Source organism: Corella eumyota, chromosome 4, assembly GCF_963082875.1.
Source record: "Corella eumyota chromosome 4, kaCorEumy4.1, whole genome shotgun sequence".
Classification (NCBI taxonomy): Eukaryota; Metazoa; Chordata; class Ascidiacea; order Phlebobranchia; family Corellidae; genus Corella; species Corella eumyota.
Window position 1 is genome coordinate 15,110,899 of NC_137493.1, and position 24,062 is coordinate 15,134,960.

General features: G+C 30.9%; 5 protein-coding genes across 5 annotated transcripts; 3 read left to right on the forward strand and 2 right to left on the reverse strand.

Annotated features, from left to right (window-relative positions):
• Nucleotides 1–1,340: 1,340 nt before the first annotated feature.
• LOC145750398 (uncharacterized) lies at nucleotides 1,341–3,929 on the forward strand. The gene is made up of 4 exons (XM_082566429.1): nucleotides 1,341–2,390; nucleotides 2,611–2,682; nucleotides 2,779–2,925; nucleotides 3,572–3,929. Exons 1-4 carry the CDS (start codon nucleotides 1,521–1,523, stop codon nucleotides 3,752–3,754), a joined length of 1,272 nt encoding a protein of 423 aa, XP_082422555.1. The 5' UTR covers nucleotides 1,341–1,520; the 3' UTR covers nucleotides 3,755–3,929.
• Nucleotides 3,921–5,328, reverse strand: LOC145750399 (uncharacterized). The gene is made up of 3 exons (XM_082566430.1): nucleotides 5,168–5,328; nucleotides 4,715–4,896; nucleotides 3,921–4,281 (listed from the first exon to the last, which is right to left on the reverse strand). Exons 1-3 carry the CDS (start codon nucleotides 5,273–5,275, stop codon nucleotides 4,146–4,148), a joined length of 426 nt encoding a protein of 141 aa, XP_082422556.1. The 5' UTR covers nucleotides 5,276–5,328; the 3' UTR covers nucleotides 3,921–4,145.
• A 356-nt stretch (nucleotides 5,329–5,684) lies between these two features.
• Nucleotides 5,685–6,460, forward strand: LOC145751674 (uncharacterized). Its single transcript, XM_082567871.1, has one exon. It carries the CDS (start codon nucleotides 5,760–5,762, stop codon nucleotides 6,435–6,437), a length of 678 nt encoding a protein of 225 aa, XP_082423997.1. The 5' UTR covers nucleotides 5,685–5,759; the 3' UTR covers nucleotides 6,438–6,460.
• A 5-nt stretch (nucleotides 6,461–6,465) lies between these two features.
• Nucleotides 6,466–20,042, forward strand: LOC145751142 (tripeptidyl-peptidase 2-like). The gene is made up of 29 exons (XM_082567233.1): nucleotides 6,466–7,021; nucleotides 7,450–7,545; nucleotides 8,019–8,129; nucleotides 8,695–8,819; nucleotides 9,196–9,359; nucleotides 9,667–9,821; nucleotides 10,266–10,342; nucleotides 10,533–10,660; nucleotides 10,977–11,076; nucleotides 11,148–11,296; nucleotides 11,391–11,506; nucleotides 11,755–11,845; nucleotides 11,959–12,042; nucleotides 12,449–12,564; nucleotides 12,752–12,870; nucleotides 12,954–13,060; nucleotides 13,815–13,969; nucleotides 14,655–14,771; nucleotides 15,142–15,336; nucleotides 15,593–15,730; nucleotides 15,904–16,148; nucleotides 16,588–16,666; nucleotides 16,787–16,932; nucleotides 17,851–17,947; nucleotides 18,011–18,135; nucleotides 18,554–18,657; nucleotides 18,943–19,025; nucleotides 19,312–19,431; nucleotides 19,564–20,042. The coding sequence occupies exons 1-29, from the start codon at nucleotides 6,731–6,733 to the stop codon at nucleotides 19,651–19,653; spliced, it is 3,723 nt and encodes a 1,240-aa protein (XP_082423359.1). The 5' UTR covers nucleotides 6,466–6,730; the 3' UTR covers nucleotides 19,654–20,042.
• On the reverse strand, nucleotides 19,697–21,512 carry LOC145751675 (F-box only protein 36-like). The gene is made up of 5 exons (XM_082567872.1): nucleotides 21,324–21,512; nucleotides 21,038–21,152; nucleotides 20,775–20,947; nucleotides 20,217–20,318; nucleotides 19,697–19,871 (listed from the first exon to the last, which is right to left on the reverse strand). Exons 1-5 carry the CDS (start codon nucleotides 21,423–21,425, stop codon nucleotides 19,797–19,799), a joined length of 567 nt encoding a protein of 188 aa, XP_082423998.1. The 5' UTR covers nucleotides 21,426–21,512; the 3' UTR covers nucleotides 19,697–19,796.
• Nucleotides 21,513–24,062: the final 2,550 nt, after the last annotated feature.

Here is a 24,062-nt window from a genome sequence, read left to right on the forward strand (position 1 = left end):
AGATTGCGATTGTTTTTCCGATGCGGGACAACAAAATGAAACTTTCCTTTTGTTTTTGAGCGTTGTGAGAACATAAAAAGGTTGACACGACGCCATATTACCCATTTTTTAGTAAGACTGGTATGTATTGTTTGAATTTTTCGGTTAGGTCTAATTCTGTCGCACCACCATTTTCTATCGTCGACTGGATTAAAAATCTCGTCCTTATAATATTGTTCAGGGTATGAGCTTAAGCCATACGAAACCTCGCTTCGCTGGTATTGGTTGCTGGTATCGTAGCAACATAAGTAATCCAAGCACTTTTGACTGTCCGATTTTTTCTCGTCATCGGAATATTCAAATTCAGAATCTAGATCTTGATTTGGATTATAGTCGATAATTTCGAGCGGAGTTGATTTAGTGCTAAAAAAACTGTTTAAATTTAACCATAATAACTTATATTAGCAATTACAAAAAATACAAAAAAAAAAAAATTTTGAAGTTTAACAATAATTTAATTTTTACCTGAATACATTTCCCATTATTTTTGAAACTAAAATTTCTTAATGGTATAAATATAAAAAAACGAAAACCTTTTTGTATTTATTTACCCTCTAATTATATATAAATACTTTTTAATTATAAAACTGTTTTAACTTTTTTTTTGTTAATTTTGTTAAAAAATTTTAATTAATTTTGCTAATTTTTGTTTTTGTGATGTAAGAATAAGAATATACGTAATTGCATTAGCATTGAGCTAACTTTGGGTTAAATTGGCCTCTTGCAAGTAAATATAGTTAAATCGCTTGATCAGTATTTTTATAGCTTAAAATTTATATTATATAGTAAAATCTTCTTGTTAAATTTCGACCATTTTCTTTGGGCATAAACGTTTATAAATTCTCAATACGGTAACAATTCTTGTTCTACAGCGGGTAAGTTTCAAAACAGTCGTAAACAAAATTCGTTTTGTGAGTTTGTGAAATGTAATAAATTAATAAATAAGTAACTTTATAAAAACAAAACTGTTAATTAGAGATTTGTACGGAATTTAATTATATAACCTACTCAAACTTTAGTTTATTAAAAGGGTTGGATGGAGTTTCCTTCAACAAAAAATCACATAATTAAGAGTTTTTACGATCTTGATTTGGTGTTTTTTGTATATATTTTTATCCTCGATGTGGGAAAGTCGTATGCGCGACTTAAACATAGAGTAACGTCAGTCACTCCGACCCAGTCTCGAGTTGCTTGTGGCAGTTTGGGATATTATAGATTGTATTTGCTTGATATTTAAGCTGCTTATTAAGTGCTGGCTCAGCAGGAGTTCATACCATTTATAGCGCCTTACTCAAGGGCGCTACAGCATAAGATCAGTCGGGATTAAACCCACGACCTCATGTGTGGTGTAACAAGTGTTTTTACCACTACACCACGCTGCCGGTGATTACCATTTGTTTCAATTGAAATTCTGAAGTTTAATTAAACATATTGCTATTAGTAGGTTTAGGATAATATAGTTGCAACATAAAAGTCTTAAAATGATGGATTGGTCTTTAATTAGCGACGATTCGATCATGAAAGAAGAAACTTTACAAAATAATAATTCTGAAATATCCGGCCTTGATTTAATTCCCACCAAAATAAGTTCCATAAACCCTGACCCTGTTTTAATGGTCACACCAGAGAAACCAGCTCTGTTTAAATTTAAACAACCACGCACCAATAAACCATCCCCCTTAGTTGGTGATAAACCAAACAAGGCTCGAGTTAGGTTCGATTTACCAGATTCAATTACGTCGGATGAAATAAGTGAGCAGAACACGACCGAAAGCTCAGGAAAAAACACAACGAGCTCGTCAAATTTTACAGATTGTGATGTCACAAATAACAATGCTGATTTTAGCACCAGAGCAGCCTTATTCACGCAACGAAACCCGTTGGCAGATATTACCACCGGTTCGTTTCAGAATTTCGATTTTTCGTCAAGTACGGAAGGGATGTCATCGTTGTCAAACTTTTCTGACCAGAGTTCGAAGTTTTCTCAAATATTCGACATGGGGGGTAAGATGTTGAAAGTCGACGGACATGGTAAACCAACAAGTCCGCTTGCGATACAAAAAACTAAACTACCCAACCATCGAAAACAAACAGCAGTGCAAACTAAAATCGACAAACTCACAAATAATTTTGACTCAAACTTAAATATAAGTCCAAAAAGTTCACCCGAGCATAGCTTAGTTGAGCAAAAAGCTAAAGAAAAACAGACATACCTGAAAAAAAGGTCTGGATTGCAAAGGCATGATCATACATTGAAGTTTGCTACAAATAAAACTAATGAAGAAATTGTTCCAACGAAACTTGAAAAACCAAAGTATCAATCCTCATTACTTGCAGGCCAGAAATTACAAGTAAATACTTTGTTTAAATTAATCGTTAGAGTTGAATGGGATGTATGGTGTGGTGTTTAAATTATATGTCCTTACTACATGAGTTTTTGGGATCAATTCCTGACTTTCATATAAAGAAATACATCCGACTAAATATATGTATATATGTTATGCTTTTTAAACAAGTTTTTTTTTCTTATATTAAATAAATTTTAACATAGTAATATCTTTTCTTTAACAGGCAATTCAGAATGAAGAATTCAATGCATTTAAAGCTGTATCTGGAAAACTAAAAACCGACGAGAAGTTACAAGTAATTTATAACACTTAGTATTTATTTTTTGCGTATAATTAAACTAACCCAAAATTAATTTTTGGACAAATTTAATATATTTAAATATTATTACAGAAACATGTAGATGCACAAGCTGCTATGGGAACAAATATAGACCCCGAAGAAAAGTTGTTTAACAATTTAGTTTGTGTTGAAGTCCCTCTAGATGATGTAGTCGCGGCAAGTGAGGTTAAAAGAGTAAAAAGACCAACTTACACTAAGGTATGTTGCGCTAGTTGTTGTTTTTTTATTACTTTTTAAACTGTTTTATTGTTGTTGATTTTTTGGTGATGTAAAAAGGTTAACTATATGGCCTCAATAGGAGTACATTTGTTACCCCGACCCAGTCTTAAGTTGCCTTTGTTAGTTTGAATTATTATTGTTTGACCATCACTGCCAGTTGTTTATGCTTAGCAAATCATATCCCCTAATCAAAGGATATTTAGTACCCTTTGAAAAACAATTTAAATAAAACCCTTGAAAAACAATTCGAATATGTTCTAACTACCGCAGCATGCTTCTGTTTTAGTGTTAAGTAATTTCTTTTTGTCTATATTTTTATTCTCAATGTGAAAAGATTAAATGCGCAACCTAAACATAAAGTAACATCAGTTACTCCGACTCAGTCTTGAGTTGTCTTAAGTAGTTTTGGATATTATATAAAATATAATTGCCCTGTAATTATGCTGCTGATTAAGTGCTGGCTCATCAGGAATTAATAACATTTATAGCGCCTTACTTAAGGGCGCTGCAGCATGAGATCAGCGGGGATTGAACCCACGACCTCATGTGGTGTAGCAAGTGTTCTTACTACTACACCACGCTGCCAAACAGATTTAATTTACCTAAAGTTTTAATTCTTTTTTAGGTAAATGTATGTGAGGAACCCAACATAATGGATATGTTTCCAAACGACTTAATTCTTGAAAAAGTTGTCCTTGACAGTAAATGTTACAATCTACCCTCTCTAAGCACAGAAAGTAGTCCCCTTAATTCTGTTATGTCTTTGTATGAGCATTCATTATGCTGGGAGCATTTAAACTCTTACTAGACAAATACTTTGGGTTTGTATTTTTGATAGTTATATTTTTTTGGTATGCGGTATACTGTAGAGGTCTTTTGTTTTTTAATTTGAATCTATGTTTTGTCCTATGCTGTGATTAGTAGGACTTCAATTTTTATTTCAGTATTAGATTTCTATATTTTTGTATTAATAAACTAAACTTAAAAAATCAGTAAATTACATTTTTTTTATTTTAAAAGAAAAAAAAGAGGATATTTAAACCAAAAAAAAGTTGTCCAAAAAGCAAACATAAAACAAATGATTGTGCTACAAATATAAATACAGTATATATATTAAAATTGTTTTCAATATTCCATATCTTCTAGTCATAACTCTTAACCAATATTTAATTCTTTTTGTTTATTTTCAAATCAAAAATTCATTTTTTACTTAGTTCTTCCTTTTTCAATTGTTCGGCATCCAACTTCTGATATTTAATAATATTGGAACAAACTTTGTCCATACTTGCAACAGTTTTTGTTTGTGGTCTGCTCGGTGTTCTGCGTGGTGTAAATCTAAACAAAAACTTCCGATTAATTTAAAAACTTTCCTTTTTTTCGAATTAATAATGAAACAGTATAGATTATATATAGTGTGACCAGGCAAGCAAGGTCGAATGTGCAACCAAAACATAGAGTAACATCAGTCACCCCGACCCAGTCTCGAGTTGCCTTTAGCAGTTTGGGATATAGATTATAATTGCCCGATAATTTAGCTAATTAAGTGTTGGCTCAACAGGAGTTCATACCGATTATATCACCTTACTCAAGGGCCCTACAGAATGAGAGCAGTGGGGATTGAACCCAAGACCTTATGGTGGTGTAGCAAGTTTTCTTACCACTACACCACGCTGCCAGTTGTAAGTAAAGGCAGTAATTGTGAGAATATTTGTAGTGGGTATTGTGGTAATATTCATTTTAATTTTGAGTAAGTATAGTACATGTGGACCTTTTAACATTATCTACTGCTTGCGAATCAAAATCAAATTCGGTCGCTTCCATATTTTGCTCAGGGGATTTCTGTGAAATATCTGGGGATTTTTCTTTTACTTCTTCGATGATTTGTTCTTTTTCGACAACTTTCTCTACAGGTAAATTGCGAGGTAGAATTTTACATTGCAATTCAGGAATCTGGGTAATATAAAAATAAAAAGTTAGCTATTGTAAATAATTTAAACACGTCAGCAGCGTGTAGTTGGTAGTGGTAAGAACACTTGCTACACCACCCATGAGGTCGTAGGTTCAATCCACACTGTTCTCATGCTGATGTTACTCTATGTTTAAGTCGCGCATTCGACTTTGCCACATCGAGGATAAAAATATATACAAAAAAAACAGCATGAAAATGATAAGACCAGAAGGAATCGAACCCAGGACCTTATGTAGTGAAGCAAAGTGTTACCTCTCCATTTTTTAATTTGTTATAAAGTTCGATAATTATCTCAGGTGGTGGCATATAATCTTCCGTCGCTTCATCATCACTATTATCTATTTCCCAATTATTAGACATCTTTAAATTAAATTCAACATATGTTTATGTGAAAATTTTTACGTTTGTTTACATTTTAAACCAACAGCTGTTATGACCATTTTTAATTTCTGATGTCGAAAATGGTGGTTTTGTATTCACATTTTTCACGAGTCAAAATTTTATTTTAATTAATTAGTAATAAGGATTTAAATTAAATAGATATTTTATTGAACGATTTTTTTAATATTAAAAACAATCTTTAAGGAATATTAATAATTCGTACCAACTCAACATGTGCTAAAAATTGTTATAAACTGCGATATATATTAGACGACATACAGACATATGCAGTTTTTAATGAACGTTTTTAGTTTTTACAAATATTAACTTAGGTTGTAAGTGTATTTATAAAACTTATATAATCAAAGTATAACTTTTTAATAGGTTAAAATAGATGGCAAGTATTTTGCAGATGCTTTGTGTTTAAATGTTTGATATTAAGTAAAAAGCATCCAAAAAAACGATGTCACTTTTTTCAAAATGTGCTCGTAAGTTTATTAACCCGACATTTTACAACGTAATTAAAAGTTATTCTGGTTTGGTGACAAAACCAACATCTCATGTCCCTATTACCACACAAATATCTGTTTTTAACAATGAAATAATTAACAACAAAAACAATTGGAAAACAGACAACAACAACAAAAAGTTGTTAATCTTCGATTACTTGGCACCTAAAATTATAAAGGAACCTGTTATAGCCCCAAAAATTTACCGATTTCCAATTCAACATAATATAATAAATATAAATGATATTCATGATAGAAATGATATAATTGAGACCCCAAAAACGGATAAAAATGCACCAATGCAAGCTGGTAAAAGTGATTTAATTTGGAGACGGAGACGGATGCGTCGACATCGACTTCTAAAATGGAGGAATAATTTTAAAAACCTTGTCGATAGAAGACTTCGGAAGAAACTCGCAAGACGAGAGGCGATGAAAGAAGCCGATCTTCGAAATTCCTGGGAAAAATTTGGGTTAACAAAAGAGCCCCCTAAATTGTCGGAAGAAGAGAAAAAGAGTTTGGTGGAGGAATGGAGGAAAGAGGGAATATGGACAGATGCTTTGACCGAGGAAGAAAAATTGATTTTTCATCGAGCTGCTACAATTATGAAACACACCGACAAAAAGCTTTAACTTTAATTCATTTTTTTGTAAAATTCAAAAAATAAAAAATAGGCAGAAAATATTTTAAAATGTTGTCATTTTGTATCAGTTTGGTTGCATTTTTTTTTGTAAAATTCGAACTAAAAAATAAGCAAAAATCTTTTAAAATGTTGTCACTTTGTATCAGTTTGGTTGCATTATTTTTTGTTTAAAATATTGATATCATGTTTCCGGTAATTATAATTTACCTATTTCTAACCCAGGTTTAAAAATTAAACAACATTTTGTGTGTTTTTCAGAATATTAGTCTTAAGAATATAAAAATGGAAAATCTTGACACTAATTTTCCTCTGTCTCATATGATCCCGAAAACAGAAATCGGGGCTATTAATTTTCTGACAAAATACCCCGAATTTAATGGCACTGGAGTTACCATCGCTATCCTCGATACGGGGGTTGACCCTGGAGTAGCAGGGTTACAAAACTGCCCCGATGGAAGAAAAAAGATTGTTGATATTATTGATACAACAGGCAGTGGGGATGTGAACACAAGTAAACTTGTTAAATTGGATGAAAATGGTTGTTTGCTGGGATTGACTGGCAGAAAATTAAAGGTTTTTTTATAATATTTTTTTTTGTATTTTAAGATAATTATTTATTGTTGCGATAGTGTGGTGTGGTGGTCAGAACACTTAGCCTCAATACATATGGTCGAGGGCTCGATTCTTGCTGCTCACATGCTGTAGCCCTTAAGTAAGGCGATATAAACTCCTGCTAAGCCGACACTTAATCAGCAGCATAATTATCGGGCAGTTATAACAAATACTCCAACCTGCCAAAGGCAGCTCGAGACCAGGTCGGGGTAACTTTTGTTACTCTATGTTTAGGTCGTGAAGTCGACCTTTCTACATCAAGGATAAATGAAATATATGAAAAAAAATTTAAAAAGTATTTTCATATATATAATCTTTTTTGTTACTAATTTTATTGGTTTTTAAGGGTACTTTATATATATTTGTTTAAGTAAAATATTACTTTTTAGGTTCCTGAAGCATGGGAAAATCCATCAGGAGTTTTCAACATTGGAATAAAGGATTTATCCCAACTTTTCCCAAAACCTTTAAAAGAAAGATTACAGGTAAAAATCAAATATATTAAAAAATATTAAAAAAATTGGTTCACAGTGGTTTTTGGTTCACAGTGGTTTAAAGTTCACAGTGGTTTAAAGCAATTTTAAAGCAACACAGTGGTTTAAAGCAATTTTTGGTTTAAAGCAATTCATTGGTTCACAGTGGTTTAAAGCAATTTTAAGAGGTTTGTCGTTAATAATTAAACTCAGGCAATTTAATAGCCTAACCTTAGTCTGAAACTAGACAGGCAATCAAATGCTAAGTGGGTATTAAGTATAGTAGATGACAGATTATAATATAGTCTAAAACCTGTAAAAAAATTAATTATCCAACCTATATTTTAATCCATGAAATTGGTTTTGTTTATTTTTTCCCGGTTTCATTGTTATATTGTTTAATTATTATATATAATTAAAAAGGCTAATTTTTTTTTAATTTAAAATAACTTTTTTGTTAGTTACTTTTTTATTTTTTTTTGTAGAAAGAAAATAAGGAAAATTTGTGGCAGACTCCGCACAAACAAACTACTTCGTTATCTCACTTAAATCTAAGTAAACTTAACAATGTAAAGGATAAGGATTCACAGACCAATGTAAGTTATATAAACTTTCAATTTTGATAAACTTAATTTTAAATTGTGGCAAAAATATTATTTAAGCTTTTAAATAATTTATTTTAAATGCTTCTAAACGCCCATAGTGAATATAGTTGGCAATATGTGCTAATTGCCAACTATGGTAACTATTTATCTATGAATGCCGGCAGCGTGTTGTAGGGGTGTAAGAACATTTGCTACACCACTATGAGATTGTGGGTTCATTCCCCACTGCTCTTATGCTGTAGCGCCCCTGAGTAAGGCGCTATGAACGGTATGGACTCCTGCTGAGCTAGTAGTTATTCAGCAGCATAATTACCAGGGAATTATAATCTATATTATATCCCAAACTGCTAAAGGGCAACATGAGATTGGGTTGGAGTAACTGATGTTACTCTATGTTTAGGTCGCGCATTCGACCTTCCCACATCGAGAATAACAAAAAAAAGAAAACTATCAATTTTGAAAATATAGCACATTATTTAGCATTTATAGTGGTTTGTATTTTTTGAATAATGAAATAAACAGTGATGTAATTTTTGGTTTAAATATTTTATTTAAGGAGGAAAAGTTGAAATTACTTGAAGCAAAATCCCAAGTTGAAATTTTGGATCAGTTCGAGAAAGGTTGGAAAAATTACGGTCCAGTGGTCGATTGTGTCGTTTTTCATAATGGAAAAACTTACAAGTATGTAATTTGATTCAGCACACATGAGGTTGTAGGTTCAATTTTCACTGCTGTTATGCTTTAACGCCCTTAAGTAAGGCGATATAAACGGTATGAACTCCTGCTGAGCCAACACTTAATCAGCAGCATAATTATCGGGCAATTATAATCTATATAATATCCCTAACTGCCACAGACAACTCGAGACTGGGTCGGAGTAAATGTTGTTACTCTATGTTTAGGTCGCGCATTCGACCTTCCCACATCGAGGATAAAGATATATACAAAAATAAGTTCTAATATATGTTTATATTTAATCCTTTTTTTAAATATTCAATAACAACAGATTATTATAGTCTGCCACGGTTTTAAAATTTAACAATTTTAATTTTACTAGAGCATGTATAGACACTTCACTTAACGGAGATCTAGAATCTTGTAACTTAATGGCAAGTTATAAGGAAGAATACGAGTATGCTACCTACTGTACCTCATCCATGCTTAACTACTCATTCAATATTTATGAGGGGGGAAATTTATTGAGCATTGTAGCAAGTGGAGGTAAGTTGACTGTTTTATTTTTCTATTTAAATTTTTAATAAAGAAGTTAGACATTAAAATGGCTTGTTTTATTTTACATTATTAATGGTTAAAATTTTGTGAATGGTTAATTTAAAAAATGGTTAACCATTCTTTGAGTGGTGTTTGCAAATAAACCATTTTTTTCTGATTGGTGTTTTAAAAGGCTATTGTAAAACCAATCACCAAGTGTTTTAAAAAAAAACATACATGGTGTTTATAAATTATCCAATATATTCTAAAATGGTGTTTTTCACATAACCATTTAAAATTTTTAAATATTTTTAAGGTTCACATGGTACTCACGTAGCAACCATCACAGCTGGTTATTTTGAAAATGAACCAGATTTAAATGGCGTGGCACCTGGTGCCCAAATAGTTGCCATTAAAATTGGTGATTCTAGATTGTCGACAATGGAAACTGGAACCGGTTTAATTAGAGGGGTCAGTGTTGCCGTTTAATTAATATTTTTTTAAATTTAGTGTTGCCATTCAATTTAAATTTTTTTCAGTAATTTCAAAATTTTTATTTTTAAGTTAGGGTTTCCAAGATTTTTTAACTACAAAAATTTTATTTTTTTGTCATTCTACTACAAATTGTGTTGTAAATATTATTTAAAGTTATTAAGTTTATTGGCAAAACATAATATCTTAAGTAAGGTGTTATAAAAGCAATTTTAACTCTAGCTAAGTCAAAAACTGATTAATAGCTTAATTATCATGCATTTATATTTATTATGCTATTAAAAATATCCCAAACTGTAAAATTTAACCCGAAACTTGGTTTTGTTACCAAAATTACCCTATGTTTGAGCCCCATAAAGTTAAGAATATAAATAATTTAAATTTGTATTTTTTTAATTGTAAATTGCATGTTTTTTTGTTTAGATTAGCGAATGTATTTCACATAAATGCGATCTAGCAAATCTAAGTTACGGAGAAGCAAGTCACTGGCCTAACTCTGGGTAATTTCGAATTAAATTATCACTAAATAAACTAATTTATTTTGGTATAAAATAAATTATTTATTTTGTAAGCTTTTTTACGAAATTGGTGTTTTACTTAAAATGGTAATAAAAATTGGTTGTTTTTGTTAAAGTTAAGATATTCTGTTTTTAATTTTTTTTTTAACAAAAAATTTTAATTTTTTTTTAGTAAAATATGTGAAGCTATAGATGAAGCCGTCACCAAATTTAATTTAATTTTTGTCTCGAGTGCTGGTAATAATGGTCCGGCTTTAACCACTGTTGGTTCACCTGGTGGGACCACTGACAATATTATTGGTAAGATGGTTGTTTTAAAAATAAACAAAATGGTTTTTGTACAAAAAATCATTATTATTATTAATGGTAAGACTATAATATTGGTAAGATGGTTGTTTTAAAAATAAAGATAATGTTTTTTTAAATAAACCAGTATTATTGGTAAGACAATAGTATTGGTCAGGTGGTTGTTTTAACATTAAAATGGTTCTTTAAATAAACCACTGTTATTGGGTAAGTTAAAAAAAAAATTAACAAAATATTTTTCAAAAACAAATTTTTTCAATCAAAAAAAAATTTTTTTGGGGCTAAATTTTATTAATTTTTTTTTACTAAGGTGTTGGGGCATGGGTTTCTCCCGAAATGATGACTTCGGAATATTCCTTATCACAAAAACTACCCTCAAATCAATATACTTGGTCGTCTAGGGGCCCATGGTAAACACTTTTTTTTTAAATTATAATTTTACCAAAAAAATTTTGAAAAATTAAATTTTGAATTTTTTTAGCACCAACGGTTCCCTCGGTGTATGTATAAGTGCACCAGGCGGTGCTATAACCTCGGTGCCGACATGGACCCTAAAATCTTCTCAATTAATGAACGGGACCTCTATGTCAAGTCCCAATGCCTGTGGTGCCATTGCATTAGTTCTATCAGGTGAAAAATGAATAAATTTTTTACATAAAATTTTTCCGATTTTTTTGAAAAATTTTAAGGTATTTTTTTTATAAATTTTGTGTTTATATTTTAGGTCTAAAAGCTCAGGAAATTGCTTACACGCCTTACTCAGTTAGAAGAGCTTTAGAAAATTCTTGTTTTAAACAGAATAATATTGAAATCTTTGCTCAAGGAAATGGAATAGTCCAGGTAACATATTAAAAACTTTAATAAAAATTTAACAGAAAATTGTTGCCAGCATTGAAGTAAAAAAATGTCATTCTGTGTAAATTTTTTTAATAAAAGTTATGGAGCAAAACAAGTTGGCAGCATGGTGTAGTGGTAATAACATTCGGCTGTACTTCACAAGGTCCTGGGTTCGATTCCTATAAAGGCCATAACATAGCTCCCAAGATTTTATTTTTTTACCAATTTCGTTTTTTTTTGTTTTTTTTTAGGTAAATGAATGTTACGAGTATTTAATGAAACATGCCAACTCAATCGATAGCAAAATTTCTTTCAAAATTATATTACCTGGCAATAAAAGAGGTAACAAAAGTTTAAATGTTACAAAATAACCAACTTTTTCCTAAAATTAATAAACTAAACAATTTCTATAGATATACTTATGTGTTCTTAGTGACCTTTTTGTATTTTTTTAGGTGTTTATTTACGTTCCGTTCAAGACTGTCAAATTTCGCATACAATTTCTGTTACAATAGAACCAAAATATCATACTTCTGCTGGTATGTTGTATTAATAAAAGTAAATTTGTAGTAAGAAAATTAGGTGGATTTCTATGTTTGATTTGGAATGGTTAATCTTATAATATTTTTACCAAATATGTACTAAATGTTTTTTGTTTTTTTTCATGGTTAAATATTTTTCTTTTTTTATTTATGTACAAAGTTATCACATAGTTTGTACTCTAACCGGGTCTTAAGTTGACTTTAGCAGTTTTGGATATTGTACATAAATTTCTTGATATGTAATTTTAAAATTGATTTTTGGCTTACCAGGAATTTATAATGCTTTACCTAATGGTGCTACAGCATTGAAATCCTCGGGAATCAAACCCAGATCTTTTTTTTCTTTCTTTTTTTTTTTTTAAATTCGGAAATTTTTTTATATTTTATTTAAAAATGTTGTTAGGCCCCCAAGAAAAGATTGAGTTTATTTGCCACATTGGATTATGTGCAAGTGAAAGTTGGATAACTTGTCCAACTCACCTTGAACTTATGAATTCACAGAGAGCTTTTAATATACAGGTAAAATATGATTACTTATAAAACTTAAAAATATGGGGTCCTGGGTTTGATCCCCACTGCTTACATGTTGTAGCACCCCTTAAAATTGCTTTAAAATTCTATTTTTACCACTGCCAAAACAAATATGTGCCAGTTAAAAAAAATTAATAAATTTTTTTTTTTTTTAAATAAAATTTATTTTATTTAGGTTGACCCGCAAGGGTTGCCACCTGGCGTTCATTACGGAGAAATCAGTGCCTTTGACACTAGTTGTCCACAGAGAGGGACACTTTTTACTGTTCCTGTAACTGTTATTAAACCGGAAAGGTAAAAAAATGGCAAAACTTTGTTATCAAATTTTCTTGTTTTATGTCAAATTTCGTTTTTTAATTGAATTTTTTTATTTGTAGTGTGGATTGTAAGTCTCATTACATCAAGAGTGTAGAGTCTTGTTCGTTTAAATCTGGCCAAATTAGAAGAGATTTTATTCAAGTTCCCGATGGTGCAAGTTGGGCAGGTAATTAATTCGAATATTACAATTTAATTAACATTTTGCTATATTTATCCTTGAAGTAAAAGGGAGTCTAATGTTGGATAACTAATCTATGGTTTGTTGGCCTTTAAGGATTTAGTATCATTTATGGCATCTTACTTAAGGGTGCAACAGCATGAAATCAGTGACTATTAAACCCAGAACCTTCTGTAATGATTGCTTTTTTGTTTTTATTTATCCTCGATGTGGAGAGGTCGACTTCATGACACATTTATAGGGAAAAACATTAGTTAAGTTACTCTGACCCAGATTGGGATATTGTAAATTATATTTGAGCAGTAATTATAAGCTGCTGATTAATTGTTAGCTCAGTAGGAGTTTATGCTGTTAATAGCCGGCAGCGTGGTGTAGTGGTAAGAGCACTTGCTACACCACACATGAGGTCGTGGGTTCAATCCCTACTGATCTCATGCTGTAGCGCCCTTAAGTAAGGCGCTATAAATGGTATAAACTCCTGCTGAGCCAACACTTAATCAGCAGCATAATTATCAGGCAATTATAATCTATAATATCCCAAACTGCCACAGGCAACTCGAGACTGGGTTGGGTAACTGATGTTACTCTATGTTTAAGTCGCACATTCGACTTTTCCACATTGAGGATAAAGATATATACAAAAAAATATCGCCATATTCAAAGGCGCTACAGCATAAGTGAGTGAAGATTGAAATTTGTAAATCCATTATTAAATTTTTAATATTTCAATTTGATTTTACAGAAATTGAAGTGGAAAATCTTAGTACAGAGCAACAGGCCAGGTTTATTATTCATTGTCTACAACTTCAACCTCAGAGAGCTTTTAGGGAAAATGAGTTTTACAAATTTGTATCTATACAAAAACAAAGCACTGTTCAATTCGCTTTTCATGTATATGTAAGTATAGTTAAATGTAATTTTAATTTAAATATTTTTTTTTGCTTTTATATATCTTTATTGCAAAAAGGTTTGACTTCACAGACTAAATCTCATTACTAACCCAGTCTCAAGTTGGTGTAGTAAACTTGAGAACGTGGTGTAGTGGTTAGAACACTTGCTACGCCATCATGAAGTTGTGGGTTTAATTCCCACTGTGCTCATGTTGTAGCGTCCTTGAGTAAGGTGCTATAAACGGTGTGAACTCCTGCTGAGTCAGCACTTAATCCGCAGTATAATTATGGGGTAATTATAATCTATAATATCCCAAACTGCCACAGGCAACTCGAGACTGGGTCGAAGTAACTGATGTTACTCTATGTTTGGGTCGCATATCGACCTTCCCACATCGAGGATAAAGATATATACAAAAAAAGTTGACTTTGACAGTTTAATTTATTATTGATTATAATTGCCAACTAGCTTATGAACAGTGATTTTGCTTTGGCAGAAGCTTGTGCAATTTATAGCGCTTAATTATTGGTGCTACAGCATTGAATTAGTGGGGGTCGAATTCAGTACCTCATTTAGTGAAGCCAATGGTTCTAAAAACTACACTATTTTACCAATCCTAATTTCTGTTATGGTTTTTGGTTAATTGTACATTTTTAAATAAATAAAATTAATGTTTTTTTTATATTTTTAGGACAAGTTAAGCATAGAAGTTTGTATGGCAAGATGGTGGGCAGATATGGGAGTTGTTGATATTTCTTATCAGGTTCAATTTTATGGAATTAAACCAACTGGCGACTGCTTCACTATGGTGAGATATATTAAAATGTACTTGGATAGGGTAGTGGTTAGAACACTTGCCTTTTTATACATATGGTTATAGGTATAATTTTAACTGCTTTCATAACATTTTCACTTTATTAGGTCCTGGGTTCGATTCCCACTGCTTTCATGGCCTTGAGGAAGGCACTATAAGCGTTATGAACTCCTACTGAGACAGCACTTAATAAACAGTGTAATTATTGGGCAACGATATTCTATAATATCCCAAACTGCCACAGGCAACTCAAGACTGGGTCGGGGTAACTAATGTTACTAACTCTATGTTTAAGTCATGAAGTCGACCTTCCCACGTCGAGGATAAATAAATAAAAATAAATTTTAAAAATCTTGTTTTTTAGCATGCAGTCGATGGTATACATCGAATCGAAACCAGCAGTCTGACGATTGACGAAATTAGTCCGAGTGTTACACTTAAGCATATTGTTCAACCTGTCAGACCGTCCGAACATATTGTCACATCGATGTCCGACAGGGATCACCTTGCAGGCAGTCGACCATTGTACCAAATGATCAATTTGTATAAATTTTATCTGGTAAGCTAATTTTTAGATTTTAAAGTTTTTAAAATTTTTTTTTTTATTTTTTTTTTTATTTTATTTTTTTATTTTTTTTTTTTTATTTTCTTTTTTTTTTTTTTTTTTATTTTCTTAGATTTTTTAAAAATTTTCAACATTTTTTTTTTTAATTTCTAATATTTTAAAAACTTCTAACATTTTTTTATTTCGAATCTTTTTTAAAAATTTTCAACATTTCTTTAAATTTTAATATTTTTTTTAATTTTAATTTTAGGCAAAATCTTCTGATATCACGATCTCGTTTCCATTGATGTCAGATTTGTTATATGAAAATGAGTTCAACAGTCAATTGTGGATGTTGTATGATGTTAATAAATGTTTTAAGGGGGCCGGAGATGCTTACCCCCATCAGGTAAAATTATTTCTCAAATTATTAAAAAAAAAAATTGTTTTAAAAAGTAATTTTTAAATTTAAAAAAACATTTTTAATTTGAAAATTTACCTTGCTATGCCTCTAGTAAGAATTAAACCCAGGGCCTCAGGGTTACAAGCACACATTCTTTAAATTATTTTGTATTTTTTTAGTATTCACTTAAATTGGACAAAGGAGATTACGAAATTCAGTTACAAGTAACTCACGAGTCTAGAGAGCCGTTGAACCAACTTAACCACACTCCCCTGGCTATTAAAATCAAGTTACCCACTCCCATAAATATGGATGTATATTCGACCCATAAAAATGCATTAATTGGAGGCTCTAAGTTTGCTTCATCATTTATAAAACCGAAATCTGTAGTACCAGTGTTTGTTAGACCACTAGCTGAGGATAAGTAAGTAGCCTTACTAAAAAAAATTTTTTAATTCTTCAAAATATTTAATATTATAATATTATTTAATAAATTTTTTTTTTGTATATATCTTTATCCTCGATGTGGGAACGTCGAATGCGCGACTTAAACATAGAGTAACATCAGTTACTCCGACCCAGTCTCGAGTTGCCTGTGGCAGTTTAGGATATTATAGATTATAATTCCCTGATAATTATACTACTGATTAAGTGTTGGGTCAGCAGGAGTTCATACCGTTTATAGCGCCTTTCTCAAGAGCGCTACAGCATGATATCAGTGGGGATTGAATCTATGACCTCATGTGTGGTGTAGCATGTGTTCTTGTCACTACACCACGCTGCCGGTAAAATGGTACCTATCGACTTAAATTATTAATATTTTATTTTGTATGGTTGGAATTTTTGTATTTCTGTTTCTTTAGAATTCCGAAAAATATCTCAGCAGGACACTACTTGTCTGGCCAACTTAGTTTGGCTAAAAATGAACAAGGCAAAAAAGCTGTAAGCCTGTTTAAAAAAATTTCCGTTTTCAAATTCTGTTTTTAAATTTAAACGAAATTACAATTTACTTTTGATGGACTTCATTTTTTAACTGTTTTGAATTTTTTGTTTATTTTTTAGGATACTTATTCGTTCAAATATATCTTGATGGAGAAACCTTTAAAACAAGAAAACAAAAATGGAAAGAAGTCAACTGACGCAAACAAAACGAATGAAATTAAAATTAACGAGGAAAATAGAGATTTAAAAATTTCTTGGATTTCGAAGTAAGATTTTTCAAATTAATTTTTAAAAGGATATTTTTTAATTTTGTGTTTATATTTTTAATCTGACTTTTTTTTTGTTGTTTTTTTTGTATATATCTTTATCCTAGATGTGGGAAGTTTAAATGCGCGACCTAAACATAGAGTAACATCAGTTACTCCGACCCAGTCTTGAGTTGCCTGTTGCAGTTTGGGATATTATAGATTATAATTGCCCAGTGATCATGCTGCTGATTAAGTGCTGGCTCAGCAGGAGTTCATACAATTTATAGCGCCTTACTCAAAGGCGCTACAGCATAAGAGAAGTGGGGTTTGAACCAACGACCTCATGGCGGTGTAGCAAGTGTTCTTACCACTACACCACGCTGCCGGTCACTACACCACACTGCGGGTCACTACACCACGCTGCCGGTCACTACACCACTCTGCTTTTAAATAGTTAAACCCCATTTTTATTAATTTTTAAGAATTAACAAATTGAAAGTTTAAAGTGATGCTAAATCAATTAAAACATAAATAAAGTGTTTAATATAGTATATCCATCTAATCTACTTATTAAAGATATAATTTTATGTTATGTAGTTAATATATTTGTTTATCTTGATTATTGAGTAGTTTTTATTTATTTAAGTAGAAGTGTATTTACTTTATACAAAGTTTGGTTTGGCATGCTTATATATAAATATTTACTTAGCTTTATTAACTTAGGTATAAAGCAATTTGTGTATAGGGTTTTATATATACTCAAGTTCATATATTAAATTACTACTAAATTATTTATATATATACCAAAATATGTTTTTTTTTGTATCTTTTTTTGTATCTCATATATACATATACCAAAATATTTTTTTTTTGTATCTTTTTTTTAAAACATACTAATTTTTTGAAATATAAATATCCTTTTTTGTGTATTTTTAGGTATGAAAGATATGATTTATTTGAAGAATTGAAAGAAGAATGGCCTGATCATTTGCCCTTATATGTTGCCTACTTACAAGCTAGGGAAAACTCAAAGGTTTGAAATAAAACATTTTTTTTTATTTTCAAAACTTACAAAAAATTTTTTTTTATTTTTTAGGAAAGGCAACTTGATGACATCATAATGGCCAGTGATGATGTCATAGCCCGCATTGACAAGCAACAAGTTTTGGCCGACATTGGTCGAAAATTTGACCCAAGACCAAATGCTGTTATTCTTAAAAGGTAAATCAATATTTTAACAAAAATTTAACTCATCTAAAATTCTAATCTTTTTGTACTTAAAATAAAGATACTGTTTATTGTATCTAGGCAATTTTAGTTTATATAAGTACAAAGAACTTTGTTTTTGTGGCACAGCCCACTTTGTCAGTACTTGCCTAACAATACAAACCAAATTCTTAGTTAACAATATACAAAACTGACAATAGAATGAATGGCTGGATAGGAGTTTAATAATATTTCAACTGTAAATTTTGGCTTTTCACTTCAAGATCGATCAAAACACGAGCCTGGCTTAAGATGATAGAAGTTGTTATTATAGGCTGTTAAGTCAACCATATGTTGTAACAATAACAATTTGGGCACAATTTTTTTTTTTAAATAAAATTTTTTTAATTTATAATGTTTTGTTTTTTTAAAGTGAAACTGATAAAAAGAAGGTTTCGCTCATATCGGCATTGGTGTCAAAAGGTGGTGCTCTTGCTGATAAAATAATGGAGCTTCAGCAAAGAGAAGATTTCGATGGTAAATTTTTTTTCGTTTTAAAATTTTTTTAGTTTTGTTTTGTAATTTTATTTTTGTGTATTGTTAGCGAACTGTGTTGTACCAGTAAATATGTTGTCACTTTTAAATTAGATTTTACAGTCTTACTTTTATTATGTACTAAAATTGTTTTCTAAAAAAGATTTCAAATTTTATAATATACTCCTACCAACATTTTATAGCTTTTTTGCTGTAAGAATTTCTGAGATTTTAAAATAAATTTGTAAATATTTAATAAATTGTTTATTTTTAACTTACTCTTATTAGAAAATGAGAAGACCGAATTATTGGCAAACTTGAACGAATGTTATGAAACAGTTCTTACTTTTACTGATGTTACTGAATCAAAGGTAAACGAATATTTTTATAATTTTTTTTATATTTGATGTAGGAAGAACAACCTAAACATATAAAAGAACATCATTTACCCCGACCCAGTCTTGAGTTGTCTTTAGCAGTTTGTGGAATTATAGATTATAGTTGCTCGATATTCAAGCTGCATAAGAGCAGTGGGGATTAAACCCGGGACTTCATGTAGTAAAGCCAGGTGTTCTGACCACCACACCACGCTCTTGGTAAATTATTATAATTAAACGATTTTATAACATTTTTGTTAAATTTAATAATTTTTTTTAGGTTCTACCGTTTGCCTTTAAACATGCGATGGCATTGGGAAATTATGGGACAGCTGCTAAAATTGTTCTCAAACAATTGGAGGAAAAAAGCTCCAAGGAAACTGAAGCTAAACTTGTTGAGGTAAAAATTTATTGTCTTTTTCTTAATTAAAATAACCCATCCTTACATTTTTTTGTGAAAATATTTAAAGTTATTTAAAAATTTATAAATTTTATAATCCCAAATTAAAATCGAATTTCATTATTTTTGTAGATTTTCAACAAACTGGGTTGGAACTACCTTGCAAATTATGTAGAGAACAGCTTGTTAGTAAAATACCCCTGCTCCAACCTAGCATTTTAATTCTGCTAATTAATAACTATCACTAATCAATATCCAATTATGTTTTTAAAGTTTTTTATTAAAAAATGTATAAAAATAGATTATAATTATAGGTTCATACACTGAAATGTATTTACACAGTGTTTGGTTTAACATTAAAAGAATCACTCATTAAACAAAACCCTTTGCTGGTGCCTTCTTATTTGTGCTTGCAGTTGTAGCTTATTTGTAAAAAACACCTAAAAAAAATTATTTTATTATTATGTATTTAGTAAGTTTGGCAGCATGATGTAGTATTTCTATTCCTTTACTATATAAGGTACTCGGTTCAATCCCCACTGCTTCAATAGTGCAAAATGGCACTTCATATAAGACTAAAACCAATAAAACTGAGTCATGGTAACAAAAGTTACCCTATGTTTAGGATGTATAACCGTCCAATATCAAAAATAAACCGATTTATTAGAAATAATATGTTCGGCTTTCAATAAATGCTAGACTTTGCTATAAATAAATTAATAACATAGAGTTTAGCTAATAATAGTGCCAGAGCTTGTAGTTAGTAAAGAAAATGGAAAACTCACATTTTTCCATCCTACTTCACCAGCATATAATCTCATCTCTGGTGTGACAGTGTCACAATGTCTTTCCACAATATGTTCCCATAACTGCTCAGATGTACACAACTAAATAAAGTGTTTATATGAAGTTGCAACTCTTAAGAGTAAAATATTAGTTACATAGTTTAACCTTTGCAGGTAAAGACATTTTAGAACAATAAATATACTAGTTTAAGTTTTTAATGTAATAGGACCGGCAGTGTGGTGTAGTGGTAAGAACATTTGCTACACCACCATGAGGTTGTGGGTTCAATCCCCACTGCCCTTATGCTGTAGCACCCTTGAGTAAGGTGCTATAAATAGTATAAACTTTTGCCGAGCCAGCACTTAATCAGCAGCATAATTACCGGGCAATTATAGTCTCTATAATATCCCAAACTGCCACAGGCAACTTGAGACTGGGTCAGAGTAACTGGTGTTAGTTTAAGTTTAGGTTGCGCATTCGACCTTCCCACATCAAAAATAAAGATATTTACAAAAAATAGGCCTATGAAAAGCACAAAGATGTTTAAGGAATTGTACTTCATGAAAATGTTTATTTGTTTTTGCCATGTTTGCCACGTTCTCCAAATCCATAAAAGAAATGATGTAGATTTGTAAAGCATCGGATATTCTTGAAAAGTAATCGAAATGGCCTTTGCACAAGCCAAGAACATACTGCAGCATGTCGTTGCCGAAAATTCGTTTTAGTTCAGCTTTTAAAATAAAATACATATATTAAATCAAAATATACATTATCACAACATTTAAATCAGTTTAAACACAATTTGCCTATAAATAATTACATTGAAGGTCAGAGTCATGGGTGAAATCTGCATGAGATTCTTTCATTTCAGTTGGCCCCACTTGGACATCAGATTTTAAACAAGAGGGATTAATTTTCCAATATCGCCAGATTACCTAAAAAGAAAGCAAATCTAAGACCCTACATAAAATAAAGCCAAGTGTTCTAACCATAACACCACGCTGTCAGTGTACTTATAAAGTTGCATAAAACCAAAAAACACTTTAAGTAAGTCTTGAAAACACCTAAATTTGATGCAAAACTTCTACGTAAATCAAAAATTTTACCTCGTCGAAAGTTACAACCAAATTGATAAAATCTTTGCTTGGAGGCGGGGCCTGTATGCTAGTATTAAGAAGATCCTTGCCCTTAACCAAAGACTCAAGCATTTTGTTGCTAATTATACTGATTAATTTTATTAATTGTTTTCTAAATAACAAGCGAAAAATTGTTTATTTTAGTCGTTGGGGTGACTGTAGGGAAACTACCTAACAATATTTTCATTTTGAAATTCACCACTTTGTTTTTTCGCTCACCATTACTTTTTATCGTTTATCCTCAATTAGGACATAAATAAATGTAAAGCTAATGCAGGATTACCAGACCTAAGTTATTCAAAACTTACAAAAGCTAATGAGCAGGCCTATATTACACCAAAACTAATAATTTTTTCATTAAGGATGTTGCAATAACTTTTTTTGTTGGACAATTACAGTTTTAAAATTTTGTATGTTTTTGTCGTGATATTAGTGACGTAACTAAATATTATATATAATCTAAGATTTCAAACCATAATAATAAAAATACCGACAATAACAATATGTTTTAAAATCTAAGATTTCGAACCATAATTACAGGTTGTAGATATGAACAAGGCTAGATTACGGAAATTTTAAAAGTTTTGTTTGCATGGCGACCAAATTATTACAAGACAATAGTTAATTGAATAAAATAGCGCCATAAATAGGTTACGAAATATTTCGTCTATTTAATTAGTGAATGATTTTTTTAAGTTGCAAATTTTGAATATTTTGTTGTACTTTTGCTTCGTATTTGGACAATATAATAATGTCATCACAAGCACAACTAACACACAATAACAAAATAATACAATAAGCTAACACCAGCCAATACCAAAACCATGGTCATCATGCTTTAGTTGCTAGAACATGAACAATATCGACATTTAAAATGTTGTCGAACATATTCACTTCTAACTTACAAGCTCTAACGATTTTTTGGTTATTATTTCAATATTAAAGTAACAGTAAAACCTCAAACCTGTAACAAATCGGAACCCGCCAGCACGGGGTTGGGTACCGGGACCTCCTACATTCCTTTCGGTCTCCCCCCGCCCCCAGTCGAAACACTCAAACCTGCACCTGGAAAGCTCCCGGAAGAGGACTCAGAACTCCCATTTGAAGATGCGGCGCGGGCCTGAAAGGGTTTCTTTCGCAACGTCATGATATCCTGTGACGTCATGTCTAATATAGTGTCGTGCTGTTCTACAGGCTTCAAAGTCAGCCATCTTAATGCTCGAAGTAGCAGGCCCAGTGTTTATTTTCTTTTTGTACGAAAGAATTATTTATTGTTACGTTAGATTGTTATCTATGTACAAAAAGCTCTTCTAAATAACTAACCACGTGTTTTTTTAAATCTTTGTAGCAATCATTTAAAAAAGCAATATTGCATTTAAATATTTACCAACTGTGAAGTATATCCACTACATTTACTAACTAACTATATAGTGCGATCAAAATATTAAGTTGCACAAATTATAACTTAATTGAAAGTAACGGAAACAAAGCTATGATAATTACAAACGTATATATTAATTCTATTCACTTGAAGATTAATTATTAAAATTTACGTAACATTAAAGCAATACTACTAGTTACCTGTAATTCACAACTTGTTTAAGAATTATAACTACCTTTTCAGGATTGCAGTTTTAACATAATTGCCAGGTTACCATTAAAAGCGGTCGTGCCTTCTCTGCAAACGTTTAGGACTTTATGGAACAGGCATGACCTTTAGTTAATTTATTTTTGCTATTTTTTGTTGTTGACTATCTATTAAAAATAAAAAAAAACTTATTTTGAGTTTTATATTTATAAAATAACAATAAAAATGTGTTTGGACACTAACAAGCATTGGATTTCGATTTATTAAAATTAAGAAAAGGGAATAATATAATTTACTATTGCTTTAACATAGGTTTGTTATAAAGCATTGAAACTTAAAATTTTCCACTAAGCGAGGCGCAAGAAACGTGACGTCATTTTTAGTGCGCCTCCTCGAAAAATTCCTAGTTAACACGTGCAGACTAAACATAGATTTTATTACCAAATAAGGTTATAAAATGTAGATAAATCCAGCTGTAACTTATCAATTAAGCGAGGGGAATGCGACGTCTTAATTGGTGCGTCTCCCCGAGAAATTCCTTTAAAACACGAAGTTGCATCATAATCTGAAATTCCTGGTGTTACGTAGCGCGCTATGTTAACGCACGTATAAGTTGTTTAGTCGTAATTTAAGACGTTAATTGTTAAAAATAATTCTTAAAAAGTAAATAAACATTTACATATAATAACAGGTTATTAGTTTGTGTTTTTATATTAACGTTTTATTGAATTGTTTAGAAGATTTAAGCAAATATATTTTAAATGACAGCTTGAAAAGCGCTTTCCACTGCAAGAGGCGTCGCTTGCACGTACACACATGTCACTGAAAACGTGCAGTCACGTGACTTGGTGTTTCGTGGCAAATTTAAATTGAAATCGGAATTTTAGTTCTTTCTAGATGGACTTTCGAGGTGAGTAGATGTGTTTTTATTAGTGATTTATATTTAGGTTTTTTAAAGTTTATCATTAACAATATAAAGTGTGGCATATTACATGCAGTTAATAATTAAATATAAATATATTTTATATAAAAAAACCGTAATTTTTAAAAGATTTTAATTTTTTTCATAAAAGTTAGTAAAGTTGAACTTGCTCCTGTGAGACATCTTGTGTCCAAGTTTT